Here is a 17,563-nt window from a genome sequence, read left to right on the forward strand (position 1 = left end):
CTTCAAGATCAAGTCCAGTCATTAACCCAACTCTACCAACTCTTCAGCACCACATCTAACATGGCTTTTAAACACCCCCTGAGCAGCCTGGGCCAGTGTTTAGTAACCCTTGCAGTGAAGAACTTTCCTCTTAATATCCAAATAATGTCCAGAGAGGAGCCTGACTCCCTTTCATCCTGTCTCACCCTTACCTGGGGGCTCACCCAACCATGCATGGGCTCAGGCAGGGAGGGATTTACTGAGCTTGCTCTGGTGCTGGAGGCAAGGTGGCCCTCTCAGCATCCTGCATGGCCACATCCAGCCTTGGAAGCACTTCCTGGTGTCTATCTGTAGCCACCTCCCCACCTGGATGGGTCTGGAAAGAGTCTTCTGGGGGACACAAACCTCCTGCAGATGTTTCACTTGCTGCTGCACCAAGGGAGACAGAGAATTCAACCACTGAGAAATACAAAGGCATCTACATGGCAAAAAGGACCAGGATGATAACAGAAGTCACCTAGCACAGACACTCCAAAAAATGGTAGAAGTTTTATTTTCCTCAGTAAGAGATATTCTTTACAGCAGGAGGTTTTCTTAAAAAAAAACACCTATATACATACATATATAGTATTGTGCATTTCAGTAAATGCTCCTAGAGTCTCTAGAAAAGGAGAAAGGTCATTGTACAGAGAAATCCTCACAGTCCATTCCTGCAGCCCAAGCTCTTTCCTAGGAAGATCACCACTCCCTGGGGTTGGGACAAGGTGATTGTCACAACAATTTCCACAGTTTTGGTGTTGCTTATGCAATGGGTTCATTTCTCTACCATGTGTTTCTGTAGCACGGACAAACTTTGAATAATTATTTCAATTGAGAGAGACAGATGCTACAGGTTAAGATCAAATAAGTCATGGGCACAGTAGTTTCAAGATGTAAAACTGCTTTGAACACAATTTTGCAGGATAAACAGAGCATACATTTTAGTAAGAGACATGAGTCAGCTTCCCAAGTCCTGGATACCTTATCACAACAACAATTAGGGAAAAAAAAATCAAATCTAAGTTAGAGTCACTCAGCTGTTTCCTAATAAATTCTTACAGCTGACAAAGAGGCTTTCCTCTTTTTTTTTTTTTTTTTTTTTTCCTGCAAGCAGTTTTAAGAGAGTTATAAAGAGCTATCTGGGGAATGAATTAGTGTTTCAAAACCAAGTTACAAATCTATAAAACAGATTAGTATACTTCACATAAGGCCACTAACACTGCAAACTGTCAGTGTGACTATTTAGGATCATTAAACTTAATCTTTTAATTAGCATAAGCTTTATACCTCCATTACTTATTTTCAATTCCAGATGAAGACAGCTTCCCCAGCCCCACGGGAGCTGTGGCTGTCAGGGAGGGAAGAGGATGGGAGTGCTGCTGGAAGGGGCACCTCTGCCTAATTGAACATCCAGGTATTGGTCTTGCCTAATCCAATTCCCTTTGTCTATTGAGTGAGCAACAACCAAACAGTTTGGAGCCAGTCAAAAGGCATGCACAGCCAAATCCACTTAGCAGAGCTAAGAACACAGATCTATTGTGCTGCTGGCTTCACCCACCCTCTGACTTTCAACACACTTTAGCAAAACAAATTGTTGCTCCCTGGTGGTTTTGCTTCTAAAGCCAACAGTGCAACGGAGCCTTGGTTGTTTCCATCCCATCTGAAAGGGTGCACAGGAGCACTCAGCTTTGAAACAGACCTGCAGCATTGCCAGGTTGGGTTTGGTTTGGTTTTTCTCTTGGGTAAATGGCTTCTGAAGAGAAGTTAGAGGCACTGCTTACCTTGACAATTCGGACCATTGCTTTCAGTTCAAGTTTTAAAGTGCAAAACTTTTATAGAGTCTTTGGGTAAAAAAGTGTCAACTCCCATACAGAGCTGGCAGAGAAACAGCCAGGAAACTCAGGGGTGATTGACAACTGTGAGAGTATCACAGACATTCACAACAAAAGCAAGATCTCTGCTACCTCTTTGATTTTAACACTGTGAGCAGCTGCTGCAAATCTCCTCCCCTGGCCTAGGCAGGTGATGTGTTGTTCAAGGAACAGTGGATTAGTAACAGTTGTGCTTCCAATTGCATTTGCATCTGCAGACCTTTGTCTAGAAAAATATAGAGAGGCTTTGGTGTTGCAGTCTTTTCTCAGAGAGGAACAGGCACTGCTGAAGGTTCTTCCATGGTATATTGCTACCTAATGCTGTAGATGCTCTACACACCTGCCAATAATACGTGTAAACTGTAACAGCAATGAATAAATATGTTCAAGAGCATCTTGTGGTTTAGATAAAAGCAAGGTATAAAAATCCACGTTTAGATTTCTAAAGCTTTGGTCTAAACTGTGCTGTAACATCAGCTTGACTTGGTAAAGAGCCCTCAGAGGAATCCCTTGGGTACAGCACCTGGAACAGCATGATTCAGTCCATGGTTTTTTAGTGGTTATTTTCTTGTCAGCCCTTAGACCCATCTGACCTCAAAACATGAACAGATCATCCTTCTCTCCTGTGTTGGAATCTATTTTGTTCCAGTCTACAGGGGAGAGTGTTTCTGCACTCTGGATGTCTTGAGCTGTCAGCCCCGTGTCAAGGACGTGTGGGTTTGTTCTGGACTGAGCCAGTCTAAAAGGGGAGAAAAAGAGAATGTCAGAACCCAAATCTGGGCAGTTTGCAGCCTGGATGCTCAATGCATCCTTCATGCCAAACCCTCCCTGCAGTTCCACGTTCCCAAATCCTCCAATAGAATTAAATAATTCAGGAAGGGGAGAGCTGGCACAGTATTTGCAGCTCTTGTAAGTTCGTAGCAGCTTTGCTGCTGGTTTATCCTAACATTTCCCCTACAGGCACCCAGGGAATTTGCAGCCTGGACATCCCGTGTGTTAATGGCCTGGCAGAAAGGTGCCGGGGGCATCTTTAGCTGGGATCTTATCTCAGCACAAAGGCTCCTCTGCCTCACAGCACTGACTCAGTTTTCACTTTGCTGTGGCTGAACACTAAGCATGGGCTGGAGCTCACTGCCCACCACACTGCCCAGCTCCAGAGTTTAACTCTTTGGGTTCAGACACAGCAGGACCCAGCTGATGTTTAACAGCTCAGCTTAAAGGAACACAAACCTCAGCTCCTTCTTGATGTTTCAGGAACCCTGGCAAGGCCCAGGTTTGCTGTTTTTGTTAGTAAATACCTCTGCAAAAAGGTAACATGGTGGCATCCCAGGGCCAAAAAATTAACTCAGATATCTGGTGTTTCATCCAGAGCAGAGGCCTCAGACCAAACCAGCCACACATGTGGCTTTTAATGAGGAAGAAAAATGACCAGCAAGGAGGTTGCATCAGGAAGGCTCTCAGAAGCATCTGAGTCCAAATACTGAGTCACCAGGAGGCCAAGGGGGATGTGACAGCTCCTCAGCCAGCAATGCAAAACAAAAGATTGCAACCAACAACATCTGCTTCGTTCAACAGGGCAAGGAACAGGGGTGAGGAAAACAGGCAGCATGAAAAACTAAATCCAAGCAGCCCTTTTATCAAACACAACTTGGGACAGAGCTAGCATGGAAGTGGAAGCTGTAAATCATTCCTGAGAGCTAAACAAGGCCTGAAGGGCTGTTTCCTCAGGGCTGAGCAGCTTCTGTGCTGCTGCAAACCCTCTGGTGATGCTGAGTGGCTCTCAGGGAGGTGACAGAGCTGAGCTCAGCCCTGCTATGGCCCAACTCTCTCTTCCACAGAACTGTTGTGGTTGGAAAAGACCTTTAAGATCACTGAGTCCAACTATTAACTTAACAACCATCAACCTTTCAGTGCTTCCCAGCTGGAGGAGGAGGAGGCCTGGCAGCCTCTGCTGCCTGTAGCAGCTGCACCCAAGGCAGCTCTTTGCCCAAAGTGGGGCTTTTTGCACTGATCATGTCCACCAGAAGGTTGCCTGCATGGGGACAGCCAGGGAAATTTACCTGCAAGAAAAGTTTAACATTGCTGGATTGCTTGGTATGCAGGGAAGGGTTTTGTTTGGACTGGGAAGTGAAGGAAGCCAAATGGCTGCAAACTCTGAACATGCATGGTTTCAAAACTGGTGCATCAGAGTCACCTTGACACAGCCAGGAGCAGTGGAGCAGGGAGGCTGCCCTCAGGAGCTGCTGCTGGGTCAGGGACTGAGGGGAACAAGGTCCCAGGGTTAGCCCAAACCTCATAGAAGGGTGACAAAGAGTTTCCCATGCCAGAAGCTGGGACCAGCACCTCCACAGTTAGTAAGGGAGCTGGAAACAGGCAGGCTCAAACCACCCCAGCAGACAGGAGCAGACAGGCCAACTGCTTGGGGAATTAAATTCCCTATCACATACAGCCTCTCTCCATCCTTAAAAGGTTGTCAAAATATTTGGCTTATCAGCCAGCCTCAAACCTAGCTTTCAATTAACAGCCCAGGCACTGATGGGGCAGCTGCCTAGGTCAGATCATGGGGGCTGATGAGATGAAAAGCATTATTAAAAGGCAGTCACCAGTCAAGTCTCCAGGGCTGGTCCCTGGTGGCATGAACTTGTAAAGGGAGTTATTAGAATTACCTTGAAAAAGCCTCGTCGAGATCATCATCCATTTCCTTTGTTAAAGAGATAAAAAGAGAGAGAAGTAGTTGCTAAGAGAACACACTAAAGTGTGCTTAGAGATTCCTTTCAGCACTCCAGCACAGTAGACAAAAAATATATATACATATATTGACTTCCAAGTGCCTAAAGCAATGCTCCTCTGGCAGACTGCCTCCTGGGGCAGGTTTCATCTCACTCTGCACATGAAGCACAACTCTGGGGGGTCCAGGCTGGGGGATCCTGTGCTCCTCTCACAGCCCAGACATGGGGCAGGGGCTTGGATCTGCCCCACCAGCTGGACCACATCCCCCTCTGGGTTTAACCACAGCTCCTGCCATGAGAGTGGCACAGGCTGGGGGTTCCTGCCAAGATAAGTGACCAGGACAGAGCTTGGACCAGGACAGAGCTCACCAAGATGCTCCAGGCATCCCCTGGAGCTTTTCTGGATCAGAAACCTGGAAAGCAGCTCTGCACCAGCACAGGGGGAACCTACAGTGCTTGGAAGCAACTCTGGGATCCTTTCCCTCTGATCTGCTCTTAAGAATTCTCAGAGAAAGTAATTATTAAGAAAGGTTTCCCATGCAGGAAGACAGGCTCTGTGGGAGGGCTTTGCTATGGACAGGCTTGACTATACCCAAAACCTTGTGATACACTTACAGACATAATGTAATATGTAAAGTATGAGAACTCTGCAAGAAGGGAGGGATGGGAGACCACAGATAAGCCTCCAGGATTTGGTATGATTTAGAATTGATCTTCAGGTTTAACCTGAAAAGCCTCAGGCTAAGACCCTGCAGAGTCAAGAAACAGGCTCCAGGCAAAGGCCTTTTATCATTCAGTTCCTAGAAGTTTAGCAGGTGACTATTTCCAGAGAGGAAACACGTGGTGGGAATGAGGTCCACAAGGGCTTCAAAGATCAGCCCAGCCTTGCAATGAGGAGCTCCTTGACAGATGCATCCCCAGACACATGGGTTGGGTCCTTATTTTTCTATCAATGCCTGAAACAATGAAGCCAGATGACTGAGGCCATTCTAGAGAAGCCATCCACGTTCATGCAAGCCAGATACAGCCACAAACAAAATGAGGGGAAAATAAGAATAATAACAAACATAAATATAGCCTGAACAGTAAACAAAAGCCATCAACATAGTGATTTGTTCCCCTTGAACAGAGCAGTTAGGTGGTCTCTCAATTAAGTGACACACTGCTGAGGAATGCTGCTCCAGAATAAGTGACATTCAATTATCTGACAGCAGAGTTTCTCAGAGAGCCTCACAGCCTCACCCAGTTATTTACAGAGCCCCAAAAGGGCAGCAGTTACTCAAACACTGATCGATCATTTTGAGTAGGACACTGAGACCCAGCTCACTGGGGCATCTCTGAACCTTGCCTGAAGGGTTCAGCTGCCCCAGAGAGGTTCATCCAAAGCCCCACGATGTGACCCAGAACACAGAAAATGGAGAGGTCACCACAATGCCCCCAGCTTGGCAGAGCCCACGGTGCCCCAGGCACACACTTACCCACACCACGTTGTTATTTACAGAGGAGCTGGGGCCAAACATGCTGTTATCTAAGTGTGGGGGGGTCACAGTGCTGCTCAGGGGGGATTTGGCAGGATCTTCTAAATCCAGCAAGTTCCCCGTGGCTGCTGCTGTGAACAGAGCAGAGAGAGAGTGAGGCAGGGGAGGGGAAAACAGAGGTGACACAAAACAAAAGCCTTTTTGCAGTGATGCTTTCCCCTCAAGATGGGGATCAAAGGGTTCATCCAATTCCTTCAGGAGAGCCCCACATTGTAGCATGGAGAAGCCCAAATAATTCCTGATGCTCAGATCAGGTACCTGAAATCCCCTTGATAGGGACACAGGGAAGGATCAGCCAGCTCATCCCACCAGTGGAAGCTCCTTATGTTCAGACTGAGTCAGGATCAGCCTTGGAAAAGCTGACACATCCCACCCCAGGACATCCCAACCCCAGGACATCCATCCCAGCCCCAGAGTAGAAACACATCCCTGGCAATATCCTCAGCATCCTGGCATCAATTCCTGGGCCTGCACACGAGATGTTCCAGCCTGGAAGGATGCCCACATTAATGCTCTTTTCCTCTGTGCCAAATCCTCTTATCTCCGTGGCCAGCATGGCAGAGAGCTCAGCCTTTTGTCCCACTTCTCCCTGGTTACGTGTCTTGTGTTGCAGAGGAGCAGGGGACCCATGGGCAGGCACTGAATTCTGAGGGTTTTACTATTTGATTGTTTGCTTTAACATGCACCTCTCTTTCCTTAGGGAAGGCAGAGTGGCACCTGCACGTCCATCCCCTCCAGCTGGTGGGATGCAAAGTCTTTGGGGTCCAAGAGAAACCCAAAATCAAACTTGGGAAGTGTTTGCTCCTCATTGCTTTTCAAAGCCCTCCCAGGAGCCTGCACCATTCAGGGAAAAACACCCAGAGACCTCAGGCTGCTCCCCCCACTCCTGAGCCCCAACCCGGCCCTGCTGGGGGTGACTTACGTGTGTTGGGATGGGGGGAAACATCCAGGATGGGGCTGCTCATCCCTTCTCCTTCCAAGAGGGACCTTTCCCGCTTCTCCTTCTCTGCAAAAGAAGGTGACCCCATCACTGCCTGCAGCCTTTTGGGAGGAGGGATGGGGGGACAGCTGGGATGGGCCACCCCTGCCCACAGCAGCCCAAGGTCTGGCTGTGTTTTATGATCTCACAGAAGGTGAAAATCTCAATGGAGAGAAACCTGGAAGAAGCCTTAAATCATCCAAGAGCCTGGATCAACCTAAACAGCAGCCTGGAAGTGTGGAGGGCAAGGGGAAAAGGCACTTGGAAAACTGGAAAAAACCTGAAGTCATCCCTTGAACTTTCATGTGAAGACTGGGAAGAGGGGGAAAAAAAAGAACTCACCTTCCTTAGCTGCTTGCCATAACTCAAAGGCAATTTTGAAGGCCTGGGCTACAGTGAGGGTGACAGCTTGTGCCTGGAAAGACAGAGGTGAGGCAGCACTTTAATCCACGGGCCCTCAGGTTGACTTCAATCATTTGGAGTTTTTGCTTTGCAGATTCATGGTAACCTGGATCCAGCCATTCCTCTGCTCCACACACTCCCTGCCTGGCTGGGGAGGGGCTATCAAATATTGATGGAAGCAGAGATTTGCTCTGTGTAGGACACCACAGCTCCTTGCAGACACATCTTGGGAGGATGGAGAAGGCAGGACCAGGGCTGCCACAGGCACTGTGCTGACAGATGAGAAGAGCAGAGCCCCTCCTGGCCATGCAGCTCTTTCTGCACCCCAACCTGAGGCATGATCTAACCAAGTCCTGGACTCTTACAGGGGCTGGGCTGTGCATTCCCACCACACACCCACCCCAGAGAATCACCTGCCAGAACCACCAACATCCCAAGGGGAATCAGCACCTGGGCTGAGCCCTGGGCCACCAGGCTGTCAACCACTCCAGTGCCAGGGAGGGATGCACAGAGCTGTGGTTTGTGCCTCCCCAGCACCAAGCTGATGCAGGAAGATGCTCTGAGAGCAACAGACAACAGTCAAACACCACGAATTTGCAGCTCTGTCCAAGGGGCAGAGAGACCCCAGGGTCTCCTCTTGGCTGAGACCAGCAGTCTTGTGGCTTTTTTTTTTTTTTTTTCTAATTGGTTGGAAACAGAAGTGCTGAGGTACTAACAGTTCTTACCTCTGCTGTCAGAGTGGTTCCAAAGAATGTTTATCAATATGGTTATAGGTTCTTTATAAATATAAATATATATATAAAAAGCCTGGGTTTGCTTTGCAGCAGCAGCAGGAGCAGGGATATTCTCACCTTCAGTCTTTCTATTCCTCCCCAAGCTGAGAGCTTGAGCAGCATTAAAAAACCCCAGCACCTTAAATAGCCCGAGTTGCTGGAGATGTATAAATAGTGCCATAAATGCCAGTTTCATTAGGAGAAGGCAGAGCTCACCAGCAGTTTAAGTGCAGGGAGATAACGAGCCCCACTCAGCAGGGCTGACACCGCAGGAGCCCTCGGGCACCAATTTGTCAAACAAAGTTGCCAACTAAACAAACCCAAAATTAGGTCCGGATCCTACAGCCCCCTGTCTCACTGAGGATGGAGATGTGGAAACAGCTCAGCTGTCCCCCAAAAATCTCCTGCACAGGAGGGGTGAGGAGACCCAGGAAACCTCTCCAAGCTCATTTGAATGTCAGAGCTATTTCCATCTTTGATGGAAGTGCAAATGCTTTATGGCAAAAAACCTTAAATATGGTAATTAAGTATGAAACTCCTCACAGCTGTTTACAATTTAAGCTGTCACATCTGAATCAAGTTTAATAGACCCAACTACAGTTGAGAATTACCCAGGAACTGAAAATATGGACTAATTATATGCCCCTGTCTGGTAGCTGTGTCTACATTCAGGGACCCTGCCCTGGGGCAGGGACAGTCCCTGGCCTGGGAACAGGACATGACCAGCATGAGCTTGATGTGTTTTTAGAGACAAGCTAAAAAAACCCCAAAACATTTCTAGTTTCTTTGCCACAAAAGGCCTTGGAGAATTTTATTTTGGAGGGAGACACGCTGAGCTGATGTACCACTGAGATAATTCTTTTAGCACTGGAGAGATTTAAATTTTAATTTGCAAAGGGAGGTTTTATCTTCACCCTGCAAGGATGGGAGTGCACACGACAGAAAGGAGACAACTTGAAGCTTCCATTAGTCTCTCCCCAGAAAAAAAAAAAAGGGGGGGGAGAAGCACAGAATATTAACAGAGCTGTGGTAGGCACAGGGGTGCTCCTAAGGACCCAGGAATCACCATGCTGGGATGCACGGGGTGGGAGCAGCTCAGGTTTGGTTTCCTGAGGATTCAGGAGATCCTGTTCTCTGCTCAGGCCCTGCAACTGGGAGCAGGGGAAAGATTTCTCGGGGCAGAAGGATCTGAGCTGTCCCCATCTCCCTTCCTGCCATGGGGAGAGGGCTCAGCCCCAGCCATGGCTGCACTAAGACACCCCCAGGGCTCTCCTTGCCCCACACGCAGCTGGTGCCCAGTGACCTGCTCCTCTCCCTCAGCAGTGCTGGGTCCCTGCTCACCCCAAAGCACTGAACCAGCAGGAGAAAATCCCACAAGTTCAAAGCAAGACCAGAGACCATTTTCTATCTGCTGGTCTCTGCTCCAAGCCCATCCCTGGCACATAGCGGGATCCCTGCACTGCTCCTGTGGGGTGGCCATGGTTCCATCTGCAAAGACACCACTAAAAACTCCACGAGGAACTTGAGTGGCAAGAAATGGAAGGAAGGCAGGACGGGGAGCCCAACCTGCTGGCTGAATGCTTCCCCTCAACCAGGCAGCCCCCAGGCACCTCACTGCCACCTTCCCCTGAGACCATTCCAGATGCAGCGCTCAGACTGGCTCCAGGGAAGTGGATGCTGAGCAAAGAAGAGTCCCAGGAGCTGGGAACAGAACATGGCAAGGGGAATTCAGGTGATGGTGCAGGGCCAGGTCCTCTCCTCCCTGCCCCACACCTCAGGCAGAGAAGCTTTTACCTGCCAAGAGGATGATGGGCTGAATCCAGCCCGGAGCTGAGCCCACTGGAGAGTGATGTGCAGGCTCTGGAGGGTGGGTGCCCCCTAACTCCAGGCAGAGCTGTTGTCTCACCAGCACAGCCCCTCTCTGCTTTCCTCCTCCTACAGCCCCATCCCCATTTCTTCCTCTGGACTGACCATTTTCCGTTTGGGACAGAGGAAGGCATGGCACTCCAGGTTCTCATTGAGCTGGTTCTGGGCAATGTAGGCAAACACTTTATCGTGGATCTTGTCTGCTGTGCAGTAGGATATCCTGAAAGACAGAATGATAGGGGCTTGTCCAGGGCACTGCACCAAGGGAGAGCCACCAACCCCTCCTGTGAACTCTCAGCAAGCTCCTACCCCAGGATTTCCAGCTCCAGGGCCAAGCAGGGAAGGCAAAGGGAGCACAGGAGTTACCAGGATTTTGATGCAACTCCTTCCCGAAGCAGAGGAGTCGATGCTACTGGCTTGAGAGTAAGAGAAGCCCAGAGCAAATCCTGCAGCCAGGGCATGAACCAGAAGCATCAAACGCAGAGGCAGGAGAGAAGAGAAAATGTTTCACCTTGTGGGAAATGACAGGTTAGAGAGAAGGTAAAGACTCTGCAGAGTGCCAGCCTGGGACTATGCCTGACAAATGCTTTGCCTTCAGAAGAGACTCCGGAAGATTTTCCTTGGAGGATCAGCTCACAAGGAGAGAGAAGGACTTCTCTCTGGAGAAGACTGATCTTGAGGATCAAACCAAGGAAGGAAACTGATGCAGGGGCACCCAGGACAAGCCATCAGAAAGGCTGGAATTCAGGCTCTGAGATCTGCAGTAGCAGATGGATGGGATGCTCCAAGACCCCTGAGCACCCAGGGAGGAGGCTCAGCCTCCCCAGTGGAGCATCCCCAGGAGGACCACACCTGCCCCCCCCCCTCCAAAAACCCAAACAAAGCACTGGGAAGAGCAACAGGCTGACCCAGACACTGAGGGCTCAGCTTCCTCCTGCAGGGCACCAGGTCCCTCAGCATTGGCCACTGCCATCTCCCACGGGTCCATCCACACCAGGAGCTGCAGGACTGGGAGTCTCCTCTGAAGCCAGCAAGCACCAACTGGAGCAGCCCCAGAGGTTTAGTGCAAGGCAGGAGGGACTGGCAGCAGGCAAAGCCTCTTCCCTGGGCATGCAACAGATCAAACAGGTGTTAAAGACAGAGAAAAGAAGAAAAAAAAAAAAGTAGGACACTTTGGTCAAAGTTTTTCCACGGCCTCATGATACCCATTCAGCTCCCACTCTTGCTGCCCCCAAGAGTTTTCAGGGAAGGGACTTAAAAAAGCCACATTCAAAATTCATTTACACTGCATTAGTTTCTTGCTGGTGTGAGGACATGGCCTCTGCTCAGTGGCCTATATTTTGTTTTCCAGAACTGAGCTCTGCTCTGGATTAAAGAGCCACTGGGCAGCTCACTCCTTTCTTCCATTTTCCTTGCTCTTTTAATAATAGTGATGATGTCTGCAGAGACACGTGGCTCTTCCAGCAATCCCCAGCTCAATATTCACTGTCTTTTAATTTCCAGGGAAAGGATAACTCACCCACCTCTGAGCTGAGTCAGTTTACCACCCAAGTCCCTGGCAGTGGCACTTTCCTGCCTCAAGAGCTGACCTGGGGGGAGAGCTCTGAGCTGGCATCACCCCAGTGAGTAGAAAAGCCAAAGACTGCAGAGGGGTTGGAGAAAAGTCCTGGGAGTGCCAGCAGCACCCATCCATCCCCACATCACCAGCAGAGTTGGGATGTGCTCAGTCACCAGCACTGAGGGGATGCTGGTTCACAGGAGGAACAGCTTTGTGCTGCTGTTAAAGCATCTGGGCAGAACTTAAGGCAGGATCTAAAAACCTCATCCCCACGGCTCGTTTGCAGCAATCCTGATTTGGGAGTGACCACAGTGGCAGCTCTGTGCTCTGCTTTTTAGCAGGGGGGTTCTCCCCCAAAAAGAGGGATGAGGCTCAGCCCCCCTGCTTGCTCTGCACTGGAGGGAAGCAAGTAGGGGAGGTTAGGAGAGAGGACCCCAGCCCAGAGCTCCTCACCCCAGGGCTGGCAAAGCAGGAGAGGGCAGCAGGTGAAGGACAGAGTGTGGGGGATGCAGAGGGAGAAGGGATGGAACAGATGGGAAGGGCCAGATCTGAGCTGGGCTCCATCAGGCCTGCACCTGCCTCCAGCCTCTTGGGAAGAAACACTCAGCCAAGCCTGAGGAGCAGAATGGGGAAAATCCATCCTCATCCTCACCAAACTCAACAGCTGTCCCAGCCTGGCTCTTCTCAGAGCTGTCACCAGAGGTACAGAGCAGCCAGCCCTGGCTCTGGCACTTGTGTCCTCACCCTCTCAGAGATGCTCTGACCATCCTCAGGACTCTTCTCTTGCCATCACCCCGGGTGCTTTGCCCTTTCTGTGGCCAAACCCAGGCTTTAAAGCCACACGTGCCTGTGGAGAGCTCAGCTGTGGATCTGCTGATCCCACACACACAACAAACACCTCCAGGCTCATCTCATCTTCCCTTTCCTCGAGCCAGATACTTATTGCACCAGATATAAATTTACCTTCAATTTAACAGCCACCACCCTCCTTCCCCCACCACTGCTTTCCATCAAGAGGTGGTGGGCAGCGAGTTGTCAGCTCAGCCCAGGAGCCCAGAGCAGAGGAGGTGACCCCAGTGTCACATCCTGTACCCACCTGTATATGGAGATGTTCTCAATCAGCTCATTTGTTCCACTGTCATTTAACACGATTCCCCTGGGTGAGACTTTCAGAGTCACTTTCTGCAGCTTCTTTCCACTTGCTTTTGCCTTCAGAAGGAAAAGAGGAAGAGTCACAGGCTTTGTACACTGACACATCCAAAGGTGCTCGGGCAGAGCAGAGACTCCAGGTATGTGCTACCTAACAAACACATTAATAGTGCTCATTTGTACTAGAGAGGGAATTTATTACCAGGTGTGATAAGGGACTACTTAAAACTTTTCCTTCCCTGAAGCAGTGATTTTTGATGGCATTAACAAGGACACACACCAAGCACCCACCCCACACGCAGTACTTCCAGCCCAGCACCTCCACAAGGTGCTGCATCCCAGGTTTTTTTTTTCCTTGGAACAGTGGGGGGACACCAGCATGAACAGGGGAGAAGGATGTGGAGTTGTGCTGCCACACCCTGCCTGAGTGGCAAAGCAAAGCACCCCCTCAAGGGGACCAGCTTAAAAAAACAACACTTATGGGGGCCACTTTCATTTAGTAGCCTCGTGCCTACAGGTTTCATTTAAGCCTCCAAGTTTCCTTCACCTCACTGCCCATCTTCTCTCTCTCTCAAAACCCAAAACTAATAAAACCCACACAGCTAGCTGGTGGCAGACTGCAGACCTGGATCCTCAGCCCTGCTCCCTGGGGACCTCACTTGAGGCACATCCAGACCAGCTGGCAGTCAGTCCTGCCCCTCTGAGGATGGCCTCAGCCCTGGGGTTTGTATTTAAAGGCTCTCAGCTCAGTTGATCAGAGCAGACATGAAGGGCTCTGCCAGCAGCTCCTGTTTCATGCCAGCCCCCCCCTCCTGCCCAGCTCAGCACGTGCCAGGAAAGGCTCAGTCATTACCCAGTGCAGTTCACCACCACCCCATTGAGTTTTATGATGGTTAAACTGTACAGTTGGGTCTTTGCCTCATAAAATACCTTATAAAAGTATGATACTTTATAAAAGTAGTAAAGAAGTATTAATTTTTACTGGGAACTGGGTGAGCAGGGGCTCTGGGGAGCTGTGGTGCTAACGGGTGGCTGAAAATTGGTGCCTCTTGCATCTGAGGTTACAGTGGGGCAGCAGCTGGGATTTGGACCAAGCAGTCCTGCTCCTAACCCTCCAAATCCCAGGCAGGAAAACCCAGAGCTGCATTCCAGCTCTGGCTGCACTCCAAACACTGCCCCTGCCCTGGAAGAGGTGACACAGCCCATGTCACCAGGGCACAGAACCCTTCCACACCCAGGGTCACCCCAAGCTTATCAAGGGCATCCAGAGCTCAGACACCAAACACCAGCTCCCTGCAGCCTCTCCCTAACCCTGAGGCCTTCCCAGTGCTGCTGCTGCCTCCATCACCCCCTAGAGGGACAGCACTGCCTGCAGGACTGGCACTTCCCAGAGTCCCCAGTGACAGACTGGTTTGGGCAGCAGCAGGCAGTGCTCTGCTCCAGCAGGGACACTCACAGTAGCCACGATCCTTTTGACAGCAGCTGCAGAGAGCTCCTCGCCCTTGGGCTGCTCCACCAGAGTCATCCCCATGTACTTGAGGCTGAAGAGCATCCCCTCCAGCAGGGTCTCTCGGGTGTCTGTCCAGTTCTCTGGGAGCTCTAGAAAACAAGAAGAGGCTCTGAGATTCTCAAACAAACAGGGACCTGAGGGAAAGTCCTGAGGGAGGGTTTAAGATATGAGCAGGGGAATGGTTTAACTCCTGTCTGGACCCCCGTGTCTGAGCAGCTGGAAGCTCACAGTGCTGCCAGGGCTTTCACAAGGTGCTGGGAGAAGAGCCCTGGCTGCCAGAGGAGGTGACAGAACACTCAGGCCACACAGCAACCACGACCTCAGCCTCTGCAGCTCTCCAAGGCAGCAAGAACAAAATCCCCACATTTTTTCCATCAGCCACACCAAACAGTCCTGACCCTTTAAAATCCATCAGCTCCTCAGTTTAACCATGAGTGCCCAGGCCCATACCACCACCAAGGGGGATCCTGAGGACACAGGGGATGGCTCAGTGCTGCCCCAGGCATTGCCATGACCTTACCCTGTGCTGCCCATCACCCACCCAGGATAAGATGGGATTTGCTGGCAGCTAAACCCACGCATGGCTGCAGGGACCCAGGTGATGTGCTGCCACTTGCTAAATCAGTCACCAGCAACCCCGAGGAGCCCAATGCATGGGGAAAAACCTCAGTGAGGGCTCCACTCTACCCTGGAAGTCCCCATGGAATACTTCAGCCTCTTCCCTTCAGCGCTGGGGGTGGGTGGGAAGCAGGGTCCTAAATGCAGAGAGAAGTTTAGGACTACAATAAAAGCCAGGTGGGTATTTCTAACTGCACAGCAGCAGCAGAATTCCAGACAAGGAGGTGGCAACTCAGGATCTGCAGCTCTGGGGGGTGAGGAGGGTCCTGGGGGGTAAGGGGGGTTCCAGATAAGGAGGGTCCTGGGGGGCGAAGGGGGTCTTGGGGAGCAAGAGGGGTCCCAGATAAGGAGGGTCCTGGGGGGCAGAGGGGTTCCTGGAGGATAAGGGGGGTCTTAGGGGGTAAAGAGGGTCTTGCTGCTTTGAGCAGGAGGTAACAAAGCACAGTCCTCCCGAGGTCCCTCAGCCCTGGGGAGCGATGGGGCTCCCAGAGAGGACACACTGCAGCCCAAACACATCCCTGAATTCAGCAGGGCCAAATTCCACAGCTCCCTCTGCAACCTCTCTGGTGCTGGGAGGATGGGGCAGGGCTGTGGGGGAACAGAGATGTCCCGGGGGTGACCCCCTGGTGACTCAGCCTCCTGGGGAAGGCAGGATGGGAAAGGAGCCATAAACCCCAGCACCACTCCCAGTGCTGGGTGTGGGTGCCAAGCACTGAACCAGCTCAGCAGTGACTGGAGTCAAAGTGACAGCAGCTGAGTGGGAGAGGTCCCACGGGGGAAACAAGGGTTTGAAAGAGGGCAGGGGCTCCGTGCCCAAAAAAATCTGGAGAGGGAAAGGAAAAGCCAAGGACACACAGGATGGCACATGCAGCTCCTGTCTTGGCTAGAAACAGAGAGTGCCAAGGAAAAACTGGAATTTCTCCAAAGCCCAGGGTGCTGCCCCTGCCCTCCCATCCTTGGTGGCTGAAGCCAGGTGAGCACATCGGGGTGCAGGGTCTTTGCCACTGCCAGCCCCATGCTCCCTGCCCAGCCCAGCACTGCTCCCATACCCATGCTCAGGGTCTCACTGATGATGGGGACCCACTGAGCACCTCCCGCTGCCTGGGACGATGCTGGGGAGGCCCCAGGGCACTCCCAGCTCCCCCTGTCTGGGAAGGAAACGGGGAGGGGGGTTTTAAGTGCAGCCACTGAAGTGCTTCCAGAAGGGAAGAAGCATCCGAGGCAGCACCAGACCCTCCGTGCATCCTCCTCCCATCCTCACCCCCACCTCACCCACGCGCAGGGGGGGTCTGTCCCGGGGGGTGACAGTGATGCCCCCCAGGAGTGAAGGTCACCCCCCAGCAGGCTTAGAGGGCACCCTACATCTGCCCCAGAGCCCCCCCTGGCCAGCCGACCTCTCCGTGTCCCGCAGCTGCTGGCCGCTAATCCCAGAGCAAAGGGACAATGACACCGGGACAATCGCATCCGATTAACAAACCCAAGAAGTTTCAGCTTGGCTGCAGGTGGCAGGGGCTGCAGGCAGGGCAAGGCACCTCCCGCTGCGATGCTCGGGGCTCCGTAGCAGGGTGGGGGTCACCCGGCTGCTCCCCCCCTTTCCTGGTGACAGGGGGGATGCCTGGAAGGGACGGTGGCCGCTCGCCCAGGGGCCATCGATCCGATCGGGTGACGGAACCGGCGCTGGGACGAGGCCAGAAACCGCCCGCAGGGCTCCAGCCCTTGCCCCAGGTGGGGGGACCAGGAGAGCCCCCCACCCTCCCACCCCCCAAATGGAGGACAAGGACAGCCCCTGCTCCCCTTCCTACCCTACAGCTGCACGGGGGAAGGTGGGGGCAATGGGGGGGAGCAAAGAGAGGGGTTAACAGGAGGAATTACAAAAAGGGGTGCGAGAGAGAGGAGTAAAGGGGGTGCGGGGGGTGCACGGAGAAAAGGGGGAGGGAGAGCAGATAGGGTAAAGCGGGGGGGGGGGGAGCGGGGAGAGGAGCGTGGGAGGGAGAAAGGGGAGACTCAAGGAGTGAGAAAAGTGGGTGTAAGAGGTGTAAGAGGAGTGAGAAGCGGGACAAAGCCGGGAAGGAGGACAGGGGGTGCAGGACAAGGCGTGCAGGGGGGGAAACGGGGAGGGGGGGGCTGTGCAAGGGGCTGCTGGGGGGGGAGCAGGGCTGGGGGGGACAGGGGTCTCACTTTTGTGTCGGCCGCCGGCCCAGGAGGGTTTGTGGACGCTGGGGCTGCGCAGCAGGGCTCGTCCCGCCGACTTCAGGGCGTCCATCCCGCTGCCCCCTCCCCGCTCCCGGCCCCGCCGCAAACTTTCCTGCGGCGCCAGCGCTGACCGCGTCCGGGGGCGGGGCCCGTATGCAAATCAGGGGCATGACGTCACCAAAACCCACGCCCAATACACCACGGCCCCTCCCGTCGGGGATCCCGGGGGGGCTGCGGGACCCCCTCCCAGGCTGTGAACCCCCAGAGCCCTCTGGGGACCCCGAGACCGAGGAGAGACCTTGGGAGGGGGCTGGGGGGAAGGGGATGTCCCGGAAAGCTGCCAGACCCAAAATGGGGGG

The 17,563-nt window shown here is 52.3% G+C and overlaps 1 protein-coding gene across 2 annotated transcripts; it reads right to left on the reverse strand.

Moving 5' to 3' along the window:
• Positions 1 to 509: 509 nt before the first annotated feature.
• On the reverse strand, positions 510 to 17,346 carry LDLRAP1 (low density lipoprotein receptor adaptor protein 1). 2 transcript variants are annotated; one of them, XM_030464477.1, is made up of 9 exons: positions 17,190 to 17,346; positions 14,340 to 14,482; positions 12,831 to 12,943; positions 10,282 to 10,396; positions 7,478 to 7,550; positions 7,079 to 7,162; positions 6,097 to 6,224; positions 4,556 to 4,590; positions 510 to 2,628 (listed from the first exon to the last, which is right to left on the reverse strand). In XM_030464477.1, exons 1-9 carry the CDS (start codon positions 17,272 to 17,274, stop codon positions 2,484 to 2,486), a joined length of 921 nt encoding a protein of 306 aa, XP_030320337.1. In that variant the 5' UTR covers positions 17,275 to 17,346; the 3' UTR covers positions 510 to 2,483. The 2 variants fall into 2 exon arrangements, with proteins under 2 accessions (XP_030320337.1, XP_030320336.1); XM_030464476.1 differs by having other exon boundaries at positions 6,097 to 6,227.
• Between the last annotated feature and the right edge of the window lie 217 nt (positions 17,347 to 17,563).

Source organism: Calypte anna, chromosome 23, assembly GCF_003957555.1.
Source record: "Calypte anna isolate BGI_N300 chromosome 23, bCalAnn1_v1.p, whole genome shotgun sequence".
Taxonomy (NCBI): domain Eukaryota; kingdom Metazoa; phylum Chordata; class Aves; order Apodiformes; family Trochilidae; genus Calypte; species Calypte anna.